This window comes from Mustela nivalis (assembly GCF_964662115.1).
Source record: "Mustela nivalis genome assembly, chromosome: 10".
Taxonomy (NCBI): domain Eukaryota; kingdom Metazoa; phylum Chordata; class Mammalia; order Carnivora; family Mustelidae; genus Mustela; species Mustela nivalis.
The window spans coordinates 32,851,497-32,867,156 of NC_139029.1; the positions used below are offsets into that span (position 1 = coordinate 32,851,497).

General features: G+C 60.9%; 3 protein-coding genes and 1 long non-coding RNA gene across 26 annotated transcripts in view; 2 read left to right on the forward strand and 2 right to left on the reverse strand.

The window, feature by feature from the left end:
• Nucleotides 1-377: 377 nt before the first annotated feature.
• Nucleotides 378-10,273, forward strand: B4GALT2 (beta-1,4-galactosyltransferase 2). Of its 4 annotated transcripts, XM_082688306.1 has the most exons (8): nucleotides 516-646; nucleotides 1,077-1,233; nucleotides 2,307-2,662; nucleotides 2,875-3,110; nucleotides 6,106-6,296; nucleotides 6,451-6,573; nucleotides 6,686-6,790; nucleotides 9,392-10,273. In XM_082688306.1, the coding sequence occupies exons 2-8, from the start codon at nucleotides 1,199-1,201 to the stop codon at nucleotides 9,540-9,542; spliced, it is 1,197 nt and encodes a 398-aa protein (XP_082544432.1). In that variant the 5' UTR covers nucleotides 516-646; nucleotides 1,077-1,198; the 3' UTR covers nucleotides 9,543-10,273. The 4 variants fall into 4 exon arrangements, with proteins under 4 accessions (XP_082544435.1, XP_082544433.1, XP_082544432.1 ...); XM_082688309.1 differs by lacking the exon at nucleotides 1,077-1,233 and having other exon boundaries at nucleotides 378-752; XM_082688307.1 differs by lacking the exon at nucleotides 1,077-1,233 and having other exon boundaries at nucleotides 509-646.
• On the reverse strand, nucleotides 4,125-10,654 carry LOC309843096. The gene is made up of 2 exons (XR_014299942.1): nucleotides 10,601-10,654; nucleotides 4,125-5,651 (listed from the first exon to the last, which is right to left on the reverse strand). It is a non-coding gene; the product is annotated as an uncharacterized lncRNA (long non-coding RNA).
• CCDC24 (coiled-coil domain containing 24) lies at nucleotides 10,404-14,348 on the forward strand. 13 transcript variants are annotated; one of them, XM_082688318.1, is made up of 9 exons: nucleotides 10,404-10,839; nucleotides 10,988-11,192; nucleotides 11,402-11,589; nucleotides 11,721-11,837; nucleotides 12,332-12,409; nucleotides 12,898-12,952; nucleotides 13,414-13,483; nucleotides 13,594-13,672; nucleotides 13,756-14,348. In XM_082688318.1, the coding sequence occupies exons 2-9, from the start codon at nucleotides 11,067-11,069 to the stop codon at nucleotides 13,991-13,993; spliced, it is 951 nt and encodes a 316-aa protein (XP_082544444.1). In that variant the 5' UTR covers nucleotides 10,404-10,839; nucleotides 10,988-11,066; the 3' UTR covers nucleotides 13,994-14,348. The 13 variants fall into 13 exon arrangements, with proteins under 13 accessions (XP_082544444.1, XP_082544445.1, XP_082544446.1 ...); XM_082688319.1 differs by having other exon boundaries at nucleotides 12,335-12,409; XM_082688320.1 differs by having other exon boundaries at nucleotides 11,414-11,589.
• The window catches only part of SLC6A9 (solute carrier family 6 member 9), a 31,328-nt gene continuing 29,970 nt past the window's right edge, over nucleotides 14,303-15,660 (reverse strand). For all 8 annotated transcript variants that reach the window (XM_082688296.1, XM_082688302.1, XM_082688300.1 and 5 more), the window contains one exon: nucleotides 14,303-15,581. In XM_082688296.1, the coding sequence (XP_082544422.1) occupies nucleotides 15,387-15,581 (195 nt within the window). In that variant the 3' untranslated portion in view covers nucleotides 14,303-15,386. The remainder of the gene's footprint in view (nucleotides 15,582-15,660) is intronic.

Sequence of the window (15,660 nt, forward strand, 5' to 3'; positions counted from 1 at the left end):
GTCCTGCCCAACCAACAACCACCCTCACCCCCACCCCGCGACCGCTGGCAGACCTATAATGCTGTTTCCATCAATGAGAGGACAAATTCCTAACCTCCCTGCTAGAGTCGCCTAACTTCCAGGACCCCTTTTGGCGGAGTTCGCGCTCCAGCCCACACCCACACGCTCCCCAGTCTGGACCCCAAATCCAACCTCTGGGATGAGCCTTACCGATTTCTTCCGACCCTCTCTGGTCCCGTGCCACCTCTGTCCCCTCGCTCCGCCGCGCTTGGCCGCCGGCAGGGGCGGACGGCACAGGCGCGCGGCGGGTGCGGGCGCGCTGGAGGCGGGGGCCGCGGGGGCGCGCGCGCGGGCGCGCCGGCCGGGCCTGCCCCTCCGAGGCGCCGTAGCGCGGGAGGGAGGCGGCGGCGCTGTGGTCCATCGGTCCGCCGGTCCGTGGGTCTGCCCGGCCGCCCGGCCCCCCGGGGCGGCTCGGCTCCATGGCCCGCGGCGGCGGCAGGAGGCGGCCCGGGGGCCGCGGGGGCCGCTGACCGGGCGGCGGGAGGCGGCGGGGCCGGGCCATGGGGGACGGAGCCGTCCGCAGCCACGGGAGCCGGGAACCCAGCCCGAGCTGGAGCGGTGCCCCCTGCTGAGCCCCGAGCGCCGGGTGAGAGGGGTGCGCGCGCGGTCCCCAGCCCAGGGCCCCGACATTCCAGACCCAGCCCCGCGAGGAGCGCCCCGAGCGCGGCCCCGCGATCCCCGCCCAGGAGCCGGTGAGAGGCGCCGGCGGCCAGACCCCGGCCTGGTGTTTCCCCTTCCCTCCCCCATCCCTCCCCCTTGGCTCTTCACTCCCCTCCCCTCCCCATCCCCCGCCCCGGGCTCCTCTTGCCCGCCCCCTGCCTGCCTCCCTTATTGTCCTCGCTCGCCCTGGCCTCGTGGCGCGGGGAGACGCTCCACTCACGTTTCTCCCGGCCTCGGCCCCCGCCCCACATCCACTCCCCCAATCCACGCCCCCCCCCCCAGACTTCACACCCACCGGGTCCTCACTGCCTCCCCCGCCCCGGGGAGCCACGTGTTCAGGACGGTCTGCCTTTCAGCCCCGCCCTAAGGCGTCTCGCAGACTGGCGGCCAGCCTGACCCAGAACCCCTGCCCCGGAGGGAGGGGTGGGAATGTTTGCACGTGGGGCCGGGCGTCCGAGCTGCCCGGGAACCTGCATGCATGGCTGTGTACGTCGAGGAGCAGCGGCTTTGTTTGTGAGTGTGTGACTCTGCGTTACTGTTACTGATACTGTTACTGTCACTGGGGTGTGTCTGTGACTCCATGTAGTTCTCAGTGTTTGTGAGTGCAGGTGACTTTAGCTGGGACCCACGGTGGCTGTGGTTGTGTGGTGCTATGTATCTCTGAGTGAGACCCAGCCCCCAGAAGTGCTGCTCTGTTGGAACCCCAGCTGGAGCCATGGCCCAAGACCCTTCCCTGGCATGCTGGTCCTGGACGGGTCTCCAGGGCCTAGGCGTTCCTTCTTCCCGGAATCAGAACCAGCAAGTGCTGGGCAGACTCCAGAAAGTTCATCCCAATCCTTGAGGTCTTAAAGGAGGGGTGTCATATGCCCCACCTTGTATATTGAGCTCCCACTCCGGAGGGTAGGGATCCCATAAACATCTTGTTCATATTTGGGCCTCCTGGATGCTGAGGGCCACTTCCCAGCCTGGTCCTAGTTGGCCTGGCCTACTTGTCACTGGTACCTGTCCAACCACACCACTGCCCACCATGGTCCTGGGAGGACTAACTGAAGTCACGAGTACCAAGGGTTCCTGCATGCTAGGTACTCAGTAAATGGTCGTGCCTCCCCAGACCAGGAGTTCTGCGTTGAGGATGCTGGCCTGTGGGGGTGTCTGTTCTCTGGGGCACAGGTACACAGGTGGGTCTGCGAGTAAATGTGTTTTCATTGGGAGGTATGAACCACTGTGATCAGAGGTCATGTGTTCATGTTTCTGAGGACACACAGGGCTGTGTGTCCAGTCATGCAATACGGGCGTGCACCTGAGTGTGGGAGCATGAGGTTGTGTTTCTGTGTATGTGTGGCAGCGAGAATGAGGAACGTGTGTGTCTGTGGGTTAGTACTCAGGTGTGTGAGGCTGTGTGAGCAGTGAGTTGTCAGGGACTGTGTCCATGTGAATGGGAGTCCGCGAGTGTCACAGGATGTGAGCAGGTAATACGTGTATGGATGCGGGTCTGTGAGGGTGAGCAGCAGGCGGGGCGGGGGCTGGGTAGCCTGGCTCATCTGGCCCTGACCCGCTGGGTCTGTTTCTCTCTTCCCCCTGCTCAGGCCGGCAGCCGGATGCCCGGGCCCACTGGGCGGGCCGGCGGCCGCCTGCGGGATGAGCAGACTGCTGGGGGGGACGCTGGAGCGCGTGTGCAAGGCCGTGCTCCTCCTCTGCCTGCTGCACTTTCTTGTGGCCGTCATCCTCTACTTTGACGTCTACGCCCAGCACCTGGCCTTCTTCAGCCGCTTCAGTGCCCGCGGCCCTGCCCGGGCCCTCCACCCAGCTGCCAGCAGCAGCACCAACTTCTCTCGGCCCAACGCCACTGCCCCCAGCTCGGGGCTCCCCGAGGCTCCCAGCGCCCGGCCCGGCCCCACAGCTCCTGTCCTGCCTCCCTGTCCTGAGTCACCGCCGGGCCTTGGTGAGCCTGCAGGGTAGGGCCAGCCTCTAGGGGTGGGCAGAAGACTGGTGTGGTTTGGTTCAGGGAGTGACCCATGGGGGTACGGGGGGGTCCGGGTCTGTTGCAAGAGGGCCATTCCGGGGCTTCCCTGGCCTCCCCCTGGGGCTGAGTGAGAGGGCCGGTGTCCCTGGCCTCCGATGGCCAGCTGATTCCTGCCGCCGTCCCGCCTGCAGTGGGCCGACTGCTGATTGAGTTCACCTCGCCCATGCCACTGGAGCGGGTGCAGAGGGAGAACCCAGGCGTGCTCCTGGGCGGCCGCTACGCGCCCCCCGACTGCACGCCGGCCCAGACGGTAGCAGTCATCATCCCCTTCCGGCACCGGGAGCACCACCTGCGCTACTGGCTCCACTACCTGCACCCCATCCTGAGGCGACAGCGGCTGCGCTATGGCGTCTATGTCATCAACCAGGTGTGCTGCCTGGGGCCCCGGGGCTGGGCACTGTGAGCACCTGCGGCTGGGGAGACCCGTGTGCCTCTCAGTGCATGAGTGCGGACGGGAGCATTCATGGCTTCTCACCTGCCTGTGGTCGTGTGGGGCTCCGTGTACGTGCCTGCTCACGTGGGAGAGTTTGCAGGTGCATGATGGGGAGTATACACGCGAGCATTGGCACACATGCTGATGGACGTGTGCCTAGCCTCTGCGCAGATGAGCCTCATGGTCTACCTTTGGCGGGCCCCGTGTAGATACCTAGGGTCAGCTGGCTGTGAGGGGCTATGGAGCAGCCCTTGGAGAGGGGTGGGTTAGAGCCTGAAAGAGGGATGAAGTCTGTGAGAGGGCCATGGCCACAGCAGAGGCCCCGGGAACTCAGCTCAGGGTCCAAGCCCTGCCCTGGGCCTGGTGAGGCCTGGCTGCTGGGACCCGGGGAGGATCTGATATAGTTCCTCCTTCCTGTACTTGGGATTCCCATACTTGGACTTGGATCCCCATAGACTCCAAGACGACCGTGTGGGATGAGTTGGAGCAGGGGGCTGTGGGGGCACAGAGGGGCCTTGAACAGTAGCCCTGGGGTGAAGTGGTGGTGAAGTGAAGTGGGGTGAAGTTGAGATGGGTCTTGAGGGATGAGTAGGGATCAGTCTGCAGACGTACTGGAGGCCCCAGGTCCCACCCAGAGAGCTGGCCTCGTGTCTTCGGGAACCACTGGTGGAGGTGTGGGGTCCAGCATGTAGGGTGGGTAGCAAAGATGAGCCTGGAATTGCTGGTACAGGCCAAATCCAGAACGGTCTCCAGAAGCAAGCGAAGCAGTTGACTTCCAGCCTAAAGGCGGTGTGTGACTACTGGATTAAGTGAGGAGTAACATGTACGCTTGCTTCCTGGGAAGATCGCTCTGGTTGCATGTGGGGAATGGGACGGAGGGAGAGGCTGGTAGCAGGGTGACCAGTTGAGAAGGGGTATGACATTCAGCAAAGAGACAGTGCACCTGTGTGTGGGCCAGCAGCAGTGGTGGCTGTGAAGGGAGAGATGTAACATGGTAGAGAGAAAGGGAGACGCCAGGACACCTGGAGGGTTCTTCCTGGCCATTTGCTGTATGGGTTAGCTGCGCCTGTGAGTGAGATGGAACGGAGGCTCTGGGCCAGGTCTCAGGGATAGCCTGACCCTGGATTCTTTTTTTGCATGGGATGAGTCTGAGTGCCTGCGTGAAGTACGAAAGGAATGTTCAGCTGGCAGTTGGACCAATGAGTCCTCCCAGCGCTGAGGTCTGAGGTGCAGAGAGGGATCTGGGAGCCACCAGCATGCAGATGGTCTCTAAACCCAACAACGTCCATCCTGCCTGGGGAGCTCAGGGCATGAGAGAGGAAAGCCAGCATGTAAGGGATGGGTGGACAAAGGGACAGCACCGCAGACTGGAAGGTTGGGCAGAGAGGTTTGAGGAGTCCCAGGAGAGTGTGGTGTCCCAGAAGCCCAGGAGTAAGTGTCCAGAAGGAAGCATGGCAGCTACGTGAGCACTGCTGGGGGAGGAAGGATATGGACTAAGCAGCGTCCAGTGGATTTAGCAACAAGGTGGGCCCAGCGAGAACCATTTCAGGGGCATGGTGGGGGCGGAAGCAGATTGCAGTGGGTTGAAGACGGAATCAGATTTGACAAAATGGAAATAGCCAATTGGAGGCAACTCTTTAAAAAAAAAAAAAAAAAAAAACCACTCTAACGAGAAGGGGAGGCAAAGGTAGGGTGGTGGCTGGAGAGGTTTCTTTTTGAGATGGGGTAAAATTGGACATGTTTATGAGCCGCGTGGGAGAAACTCAGGGCTCCTGGCTGGTGAGAAAGGTCAGAAAGGAGAGCCGATGAGCCAGGAGAAAATGCACAATTGCTGCAAGGGCTGGTGGGAGGGAAGGTGCAGGGCCAGGAGAGAGAGCAAGCAGGGCGAGCCGCTCCCACCCTGTGGGGCTCAGGCTGGCTGGTGGGAAGGAGGGGCCATGGTTCCTCCTCTCGCTCTCAAGGGGTCTGCCTAAAGACCCTTCTCCAGGGCCGTGCCCTGCTCCAGCCTAGAGATGGTAGGATGGCACAGGGGGCTCAGCAGTCTGCTCCTTCCATGGACGACTCCTTGCTCTGGCTAGAATTGGGAGCGTGGGCATGCATGGCCAGGAACCCAGCCTCAAAGAGGCCTGGCCCTGCAGCCCTGTTGCTCAGGGGACCCCCAGCTCTCTGGGCCATGACTGCCTGTACACCTGTCTTGGCGTTTTGCGGGGGAGACTGGGGAATCTCACCAGGTCCTCTCCCGGTCTCAGAGGCTGCCTGGGGGTTTGGATGTGGATCCATACGAGTCAAAGGGGCCGGATGGCTCAGTCCCTATGGTTTCTTTGTCTTCGACGCTGGTCATTTGGGGCATTCACTGTTCATCTTCTCTTGTGAGTGTGCTCAGCAGGGATGCAGTGGGCTCCGGGCTGCTCTCCTCAAAGGCTCCCACCGGCACAGGGAAGGTGCCTGGCACCCAGGACAGGGCTGCAGGGCATGCTGGGATGAAGGGGTGAAAGAATGAGAAGAACCAGCGCTCTAAGTCCCAGTGTAACCGGACACTCAGTGAAGCTCACAGGATAGAACGAACGATGACGCGGAGGCAGGGGAGTGTGATCAGGGATGCCTGTCCACACACCAGCTTGACCGTCAGAGGAGAGCATTCCAGAGCTAACAGCAAGGTCTCGAGGCAGTAAAGAGCCTGGAGTATTCCAGGGCTGCTGAGGAATGTATCGCAGCTGGGCCTTGGGATCTGAGGGCAACGGCTGGAGGGGAGTCTGGAGCCAAGTCCTGGAAGGTCTTGGAAGGCAGGACTTAGGGGAGCCATTCAGAGTGGGGTCAGGGAGATGCAGGGAAGTAGGAGCCCCTTGGGGAGCACTCTGGCCAATGGTAAAGTGGCCGGTGCCTGCCGGTCACAGGCCCAGAGCTGACCTGTCCCCTGCACCAACCCCAGCATGGCGAGGACACCTTCAACCGGGCCAAGCTGCTCAACGTAGGCTTCCTGGAGGCACTGAAAGAGGATGCCACCTATGACTGCTTCATCTTCAGTGACGTGGACCTGGTCCCCATGGATGACCGCAACCTGTACCGCTGTGGTGACCAGCCCCGCCACTTTGCCATTGCCATGGACAAGTTCGGTTTCCGGTGAGGGCTCCCTTCTCAGCCGGACCCAGACTCCTGCCCTGACGGTCGGTACTGCACCCAGCGCCCCCTTGCTCCTGGCCCCTCACCCCATCTCCGGCCTTCCCCCTGGAATCCCCTCAGGCCCACAGCTGACTCCTGCCCTTCCGTGCCACAGGCTGCCCTATGCCGGCTACTTCGGAGGTGTGTCAGGCCTGAGTAAAGCCCAGTTTCTGAGAATCAACGGCTTCCCCAACGAGTACTGGGGCTGGGGTGGCGAGGATGACGACATCTTCAACCGGTGAGTCTGGGCGGGGCGGGGAGTAGACTGGGTGCAGCAGGTGCAGCGCAGACCGGGCGAGGCTCCTTGCCCTTCCTGGTGCCTGCTCCAGCCCGTCTGTCCCCATCCCCAGGATCTCCCTGACTGGGATGAAGATCTCGCGCCCAGACATCCGCATAGGCCGCTACCGCATGATCAAGCACGACCGGGACAAGCATAACGAGCCCAACCCGCAGAGGTGACCCCAAGTGCCCCTAATCCCTTACTTCCTGGAAGGGACTTCCCAGTGCCACTGATCCCCAGACGTGATTCCCAAGGCCTCTGACCTCTTGACTCCTGGAGAGGACTCCCATGCCCCTGATCCCTGTTCCCCAACCCCTAGCTCATCCTCACCCCAGACTTCTGTCATCCCTCGCCTAATTCCTAGAGGTGACAACAATGTAAAGGCAGGGTTCAAATCTTCCCTGAGTAGATTACATCCCCATTGGTGTCCTCACAGACCTCCCTTATGCCAGAGTAGACAAGACAAGAGGTAGCGGGCACCAGGCACAGCTCCCGGGCCTGGGGACCCAATGAAGGTGGGGCATGGACATGGTGCAGGGCATGGACAGACAGTGCTGATCCCTCTGAGATGGGAGCAGGCCATTCCGTCCCTGAGGACTTAGCGACATTAGGTGCTGGTGCCAGCCGGGAGAGGCACCTGAGGGCATATGCAGTATAGACAAGGGCTTCCTGGCACTGCTCTAACCTGGGGGAGTGGGCAGGGGGAGTCTGGAACCAGTCCCTGCTGGACAGCCCGTAGGAAGTTCACTCTAGTGAGGGAGACAGGCAGCTATGGCCCCGGTGATCAGGGCAAGGTGCTGTCCCGGCAGAAGAGGGAGTGATGGTGGGAGGCTCTCCAGGAGGAGGTGATGGTAAACCAGGGTTTGAAAGATCATATATTTAACAGGTGTTTGTCACACGCCTGCCTTGGGCACAGGGCTATATTCACCGGGTTAGTGGAGGAGGCCAGTTTGGAGAAAAGGAATGGTATTTGCAGGAGTCTGGAAATGTGAACGTGCGTGGTATAAGTTAAGAGTCTGGGACTCTGGTATTACAGTCGCTGAGGGCTGGGATGGGCTGTGGGGTCAGTGCTGGGTGTCTGGGGTCTTGGATCCCAGGTTGGGAGTTTCACTTTTGTGCCAGGGGCGATGGGGAGTCATGGGAGGGCTTTAAGCAGGGAAGGATCAGGATCAGATTCGGCTTTGAAAGATCACCTTTTGAGTTTGAAGAAGGTGAAGAAGGGCTGGCAGAGCTGCCGGTGGGCCAGGAAGGAAGCTTGGAGGAATCACGGGGCCTAGGGGGTGTGCTGGGTGTGAGGCTGCCACACGCCTGGATAGAACAGTAGGGATGTTCTGCTCTGAAGCCAGGTGCAAGAGTGGGGAGACAGGCTGCAGCACCAGTGGTGGGCTGGCCTCTGGCAGGAGCATGAAGCACTGGGCATCCAGGGAACTGATGGAAAAGCAGTTCAATGAAAAGCAGGGTGGACAGGGACGGGAGGAGAGGGGCTGCAAGGCATCTGAGGGAGAGTGCTAGGTGCTGGGGTAGCTCTGGAGAGGGATGTGAGCTGAGCTCAGAAGGAGCAGGAGGATCAAAACAGTTGCAGTGAAGGTGGGCGGGGAGCTCTCAAAGCACATGCCGGGAGCCTTGGTCCTGTTTCGGGTCACTGTGTCCTCATGAATTAGTGATGTCCGCCTTGGGTGAGGAAGTGGCAAGACAGCGAGGCATTTCTGGCTTAAAGAAAGGAACGATTCCATCCACCTAGTGGCTTTTGCCTCAAATCTAGTTACCCTGGATTCTTCTTTCGCTCAACCTGTGTGTCTATACCGTCAGTAGGTTGTACCTGTGCCACTCCCAAAACATCTCTGAGCCCCTCCGCTTTTCCCTTCACCCCCTCTGCCCCAGCACCGCCTCTGTCCTCTTGTCTGGAGTCCTGCAGTCGCTTCTCACTAGTTTCCCTGTTTCCCCCTCGTCCTTCTATTGTTCCTGTCCTCTGGCCCTCCCCACTTGCCTCCCACTGGGCTAAAAATCCCTGTCTTCTCACTCCTAGAATAAAAAAACCTGCATCCTCTGACTTTCAGAGCCCCATCCCTACACGCTCCAGCCTCCAAGCTGTTCTTACGCCCTTGGCCCATTAAACTCGAACCACTGGCTGTGCAAATTCTCATTTCCAGTTTAGGGTCAGCATGTGCTTACCTCTGCCTGGAATGCCCTTCCCCCTGCTGTCAGCTTTGGTGTCATGTGCTTATGCCTCCCAGGGCAGCCATCTTGGTCTCTCTGCCCTGTCTCCCCCTTAGCATTCTGATGTGCTCCTTGACTGTTACCTGTCTCCCCTAGGGGAACAGACTTGCCATTAGAGGAAGGACTTACTGTCCTGTTCCTGTGTCCCTGGTACTTAAGAGCAGAGCCTGGTACTTGGGGACTGCTCAGTGAGTAAGTGGTAAGGGACAGAGAGATAGCAAAGAGAAGAGGGGCTTGGGGAGTACAGATGATGACTGACACAGGACCCCTTGCATTTGAGGTTCCTGTTGGATGCCTGTGTCTGGGTCTAAGGCTTAGGAGAAAGGCTGAGATCAGAGAGAGATTTGTGAGGGTGTCACAATTCTGGACTCAAGGGGATAAGATCTGTTTTGAAAGCAGATGCCAGAACAAAAGGGCTCCAAGCAGGTGACGGGCAGATGGTTTGGTGAGAACTGAGCCATCCCTGGAAGAAGCCAGGGTGGCTTGATTCTTAGCCCCAGAGATCCCATATTGGGTTTATTGGGTAGCCCTGATCTGGACCCACTTCTATCCTATCTAGGTTTACGAAGATTCAAAACACGAAGCTGACCATGAAGCGGGATGGCATCGGGTCAGTGCGGTACCAGGTCTTGGAGGTGTCTCGGCAACCACTCTTCACCAATATCACAGTGGACATTGGGCGGCCCCCGTCATGGCCCCCCCGGGGCTGATACTAACGGACAAAGGCTCCCCGTGCCAAGGATTGCCTGCCAGAGGACTGACCTCGATAGCCTGGCTGGCGACTACTCTGTGGGACCCCCCAGGACTGAGACTGTGGGCTCTGTTTTCGGAGGGTCTTCCATAGGCTCCCCCAGCTGCACCTGGAAGTTTCAGAACCTACTTTGGGGGACTTCCAACCTGGGCAAGCCCCTCCAGTGTGGCCCTCTCTGGGGTCAACCCTTCTTCCTGCCCCTCCCTCCCCAGCCCAGTCCTCCCTCACTGTCAGGGTCGGGCCAGCCCCTGCACTGCCTCACCGAGTGGCCTGGGCTAGGCCACTCCACCTCTCTGTGCCTCAGTTTCTCCCCCCTTGAGTCCCCTAGGGCCTGGAAGAGTGGGAGGTACAACTAGGGGGCAGTGTAGCTTCCAGGGGGAATTCTCAGACCTGGGGATCCCCCATGCTCCCAGGGGAGGGGAAACCTTTTTCATTCAACATTGTAGGGGCAAACTCTGGTGCGCCCCCTGCTGAGGAGCAACCCCAGGAGGGGACCAGAGGGGGTGCTGTGGCGCTGCCTGGGATCTTGAGGTTGGGCTTTTGCATGGGGGGCGGGTGGGGCTTAGATCAGTCAGTCTGGTTCCCGCCTCCCTGTCTCAGAGAGAAGGCAGTAGCCCCAGGGCCGGCTCGTTGTTTGTACATTGCACAGAAACTTGTGTGGGTGCTTTAGTAAAAAACGTGAATGGAGCAGCCCCTTTGTCTGCTTGGGGTTAGCGAATCTGGGCCCAGATTCCAGACCGCGTGTGTCTTGTGGGAGGGCACCTGGCCTAACCCGTCTGTCTGGCCCGGGCTGTCCGGGTTCCCCAGGTCCCAGTGGCTCGCGAGACTTAGCCGACTCTGGGAGGAAAGGTTTACCCTACCGCTGCCTCCCGGCCAGGAGAGGCAATGAAGTAATAACGGTCGCAGTGGGCTCCGATTTCTCGGTTCTTCCCACCTGCCCCGAAGCCGAAAGCTGCCGCGAGACGAGCCCAGAGGGCTTGGCGTCGGGAGCCTGGATGGTTCGTACTCACAGACCACCTACCTTGGCGGCGGGACTCCCCGCTAGCCGGCACCGCCCACCCCACCTGGAATGGCTGGGGGCGGAGCCTGGGTAGCGGCGCGGTTTCCCGGGTGACGGCCGCGCGGAAGGGGCGGGGCTAGAGCCCCGGTTCCCACTTCCCGGCTCCTGGGGGCCTTGACAGGGAACCGTGGCCCCCGAGAGTCAGCCAGAAGCGGGGCAGAAGGGACAGCGCCAGAGACCGGCGGCTCCGGACCGGGTAATTCAGTCGCTGAGACAAGCGGCAGAACAAGAGTGGGGCTTGGGCAGGCCGGGGAGAGCGACGGGCTGGGGGCGTGGCCCGTGAGGCGAGGAGGGGGCGGGGTGCGAGGGGGCCGGGCCCACCCTTGAGGACTGGCCTTCTCCAGGTAACGCGGCCGGGCCACCTGCTCTCCCGCGGGTGCGAGCCCCTGGCCGCTCGTCGGAGGGCGGCAGCGCGGGTGGGCCATGCTCCGGGACTCCCCGTCTCTGTGGGAGCTGGTAGAGGAGCACGTTCCGCTCCCGGAGCGGCCCGAAGTGAAGAGGATTCTGGGGGAGACGACGGTGGACCTGAGCCTGGAGCTACGAGCAGAGGTGGGGAGTGGGCAGATGGGCCACACTCCAGGCCTGTCCCAGGACTCGGGTGATTTACCCCACCTCCTCCGGGTCCCCGGTCCTGCCTGGTATCTCTCGAGATCTTGCCGGATCTCAGCGTCCCCAGCCCTCTTGACTCCGCTATGCCCCTCAGTCCCCCAGCCCCCATCACTTCCGTCACTTCTCTCCCGAGTCGCAAGGTGTCCCAGCTCTCCTTGCAGGTGGTGATGCTACAGTCACTGCTCCAAGAGGCTCGATCCTCCCAAGCCTCAGACTCCCGCCCCACCTCCGATCCCTCCTCCCTTCTGGCACCACCGCCCCTCCTAAGAGACCTCATGCGCCAAGAACTGAGGCAGCTGCTCCTAGGCCTCCGCCAGAAGGCCATCTGCGAGGGCAGGTGGGAACCTCAGACACAGGCCCTGTGGCAGAGCTAAAAGGGGCTAGCTGTGCGCCTGATAAGGGGCCAGGATTGCCTTTGATGGTTCCCTGGAAGGAGCCCCTGAATTACCTTCAGTGCACCTTCTGCAGGGACCAGACCCAGGCTTGGGTCCAGTATAGCCCCAGGGTCCTGCGCTTTGCCTTGGAGGAGCCTAGGTGTGATTTGCCAGAACAGGAGGTATTGCAGATGAGAGCTGGTGAACCCAGGTAAAGTGGTGGTAGAAGAGGAGGGAGCTGTTCCTGCTTGGCAGAGGACCCCAGCCAGCTGGTGGGTTCCACTTGGCTTCTTGGAGAAGTTCCTGGCCTGGAGCTGGACCTCCTACAACCATATGTAGGGATCCAAGAGAGCTGGGCTAGAGAGTGCTGGGGACTGCCTGAGATAAAGGAGAAGGAGCATGTTCACAAGTGTATAAGCAGCCACTTATTGCTAGTTCTCACACAAGCCTTTAGAGGAATGATGGCCCCCTTTTACTGACGAGGAACTGAAACTCAGAAGGGATAATCCATTTGCCCAAGTTCATGCACATTGAAGGGTGGCAGAGCCGATTTGCAAACCCAAGCTCCAGAACTCTTCCCCTTTGCGGTCTATTATGTTGCCTTTGTGAGAAAAGACACAGAGCTGTCTAGGAGAAGTGGCATTTGTATCCTGAAGGCCTGGGGTGAGGCAACATGGGGAGAGTGACAGTGACCTCATCTGCCAGCAGCGGTCAGAGGGACCTCAGCATCATCAAGGACCAACTGAATGTGTCCAGTATCGACCAGGTTGCTGGACACCTGCGGTGAGGCCCCTGAGTGCGCATGGTCGGGTGGACACAGGAAGGATGGGGCTGGGACAGGTCTCCAAGTACCGGGACTGGACTGTGGGAGAGGAAAAGGGGGACACACACCTGGTGGGGACCAGGAGAGGAATGCTGACAAGTGGAAAGGGTGGGTTGCTGCAGGGCCACTGTAGAGGAGCTGTGGCAGGGTTTAAGCTGGGGAGGGGCTGTGGTGTGGGGGAGAAGGGAGGCTGGAGGAGGCCCCTGCAGGAATGCAGAAGGGAGGCTGGTGGGCACTGTGAGGTTGGCACAGGGAGGACACATCCTGTCCTGGCAGAGGCTGGCAGGAGTGGAAGGCTGCAGCCAGTGCCTGGCCCCAGAAAGCAGGGTGGGCTGAGGCAGGAGGTTCTAGTGGTGGGGAGGCTGGAGGTTAGGGGCTGGGTGGAGGGCTTAACTGAGACTGGGTCTCGTGGAGCTGGCTGTGGCTGCCATACTCCCATGTGTCCCAGGAGCCTCCTAGAGGAGGAGTGTCACACCTTGGAGAGGATGATCCCTGTCCTGCAGGTGAGCAGCAGCCTGGGGCCTCCCTGCCCAGAGCCTTTCTGCCGAGTGTAGACACCACGGCCTCTCACCTGGCATGGGAAGGCCATGTGTGTGTGTGTCTGTCTGGGTGCACATGTGCATGGAAAGGTGTGTGTGGGTGCTGTGGCCATTTCTCACATGTGCACAGTCCCTATGTTTGTGAATCCAGAAGGTTCTGTTTGAGCCCCTTAGCCCAAGGTCAGCACTTTTAGATTAACTCGCTGAATTGTCCCCTTGTCTTTGCCTCCTTCCCTTCCCTAAGTCTGAGTCCAAGCCAACCACCCCCTCACCAAGAAGGACCTTTCAGGGGAGCTAGTGTCCCCCCCACCCCTATGGGCTGCCTGAGCCTGTTTGGGGGGCCCTGCCATGGGGATCTTGGCCTCTGCACCCTGCCCTGCCCCACCCATGCTTCAGGCCGGGCACTGAGCCAGCTCTCCCGGCAGCGCTGCCTGGAAGAGGAGTACACAGGGGCACCCCAGCCCTCCGAGGCAAGCCTAGCGCCCACCCTGGCAGGTGAGGACTCCAAGGAGGCCCCGGAGCACCCAGCCTCCCACTCCCCACTCCACACTGGTGTATAGCCCAGAGCTGCTGGGCACTGTGTGTCAGAGGCATCTCTCCCGCAGAGCTGAAGGAGCAGAAGGCAGCCATGCGCCGGGAGCTGCAGGCACTTCCCAGGTCCTCCCATGTCTCCTCCAGCCTCAGGTCAACCCCAGCGGTGGCCCTGCCGGACAGGGTGACCAGAAGGTCAGGCCACTGCTCGCTCACTGCTGCTCTTTCCTCTTCAGGCAGCAGCCCGTGGGATCCTTCAGCCCAGGTCTCAGACCCCGGCCTTGCCCCCTCCGGAAGGCTGGGGTTTGGACAGGGCCTGGCCAGTGCTGCCTGCCTGCCCCGCCTCCCGAGAGCTGCCCCCGCCCCCGACACCTGGCTACCACCTGCCGCTGGGGCCGGAAGCTTCAGGGCAGCCCTGGGGAAAGGCCAGTGTCTACTCCAGCATCCAGCGCTACACCCCAGGCCCCCACCTGAAGGGCTGATCATCAAGTAGGCCTTGGTGTCTGCTGGAACTCACCCCGTCCGCTGCTGCCCACCCCTCAGCTGCTGTGGCCCAGCCTGCTTCAGATCTAGTCTTGGATGGGCCCGAGCCAGGACGCAAGGCTCTCGTCTGCCTGGCCCTTCTTGCCCCACCCCCTCGCTGAGCCCCTGGTGTCTGGTTCTGACCACCAGAGCCTTTGGCCTTTCTTCTCCCGGTCCTCCACAAAGGCCTGGCAGGCAGAGGTCTCATCTCAGCCCCGACTCTTGTCCCCCTGGGGGACTCAGACAAAGCACAGCAGCAGCTCAGAGACAGGAATAGAAATTTCATTAAAATCTATGGACTTTAAAATCCTAGTGGTGCACGGATGGGTAGGGGTGGGCGATGCACCATTATTGCTACAGACGATTAGAGGCGGCTCTTCGGGGCTGTCACTGCACAGAGGGGCACAGAGGATAGACAGACGGACACTGCGGGGCTGGGGCGAAGGGAGCTCTGGCTCCAGAGGGGATGGGGCACGCAGGATGGGGCCATTTGGCACATGAACAAGGGCAGCCCAGTTTGGGAGGACCGGACCTCAGCCTGGTGGAGGGAGGACGAGGGGGTTTCGTGTAAGGTCCCCTTCCCTAGGGCTCGGGGCTCAAACCTCCTGCTGAGCAGCACCCCCACCCCTACCCCTCAGAAACGAGTGCTTTGGGCAGGCTGCTGGGTCATGGGCCTTTGCTGGCTGGGCGTGACAGCCAGGGCTGGAATGAGGTGTGGAAACCCCAGAGCAGCCGAGTGAGGTGCAGGCAGGCAGGGAAGACAGAGGGGCCCAAGGTGGGGGGCATGGGAGTGGCAACCACAGAGAATACGATTTTTACAAAAATAATTACACAGACAAACAGGGCTGGGCAGCACAGCCTAACAAATAACACTGTACAGCCCCTTAGCCCCAAACTTGCCCCTGGATAGGAAGACCCAAATCTGCCTAGGCAGAGGCTGGGGTCTGCTCTGGGGGCAGGAACACTGGTCAGGAGGCTGGAGGCCTGAGGACCAGGACAGGTAGGGCCCACCTAGAACCGCAGCTCCGGACAGAGTGTGAGGGCATCAGAGGCCATGTAAAGCCCAGCAGATCTCTGTGGACCTGGCCTGAGACCCCCTCCAAAGTGCTTTGGCCCCACCCCTGGCAACCCTCCTATTGCCCAAACCCATCCCCAGCTGCCATCTTGGCATCCAAAGGACCTGTAAACACTGGGGACACGAGCACAAATGACCAGTGCTGACCAAGTGACAACAGCCACCCTGGCCAGGGCATGGCAGGGGCAGGTGGTGACACCCATCCCCTCTCTCCCCAGTCTCTGTGGTGGGAGCACGGGCGGGGGTGGGGCCCTCCCCGGGCTGCTGTGCTCATATCCGGGAGTCCTGCAGGCGGCTAGAGCCGTTACTGCCCACCATGGGGATCTGGGCCTTGTCCGGGTGCAGTGGCTGGACCTCAAGCCCGTCTTCAGGAGAGGGTGGGATGGCGGGGGCATAGCGCCCAGTCTGGTGCTCCAGGAGGGCGGGGCCCCAGTCTCTGCTTGGCTTTGTGGCATTTTTCAAACGCTGCAGGAGAGGTAGACATGGAGGGTGGATGAGTGCTTCAGAAGGGGGCCATGAAGCCCCATCCACCCACCCCCTCCCA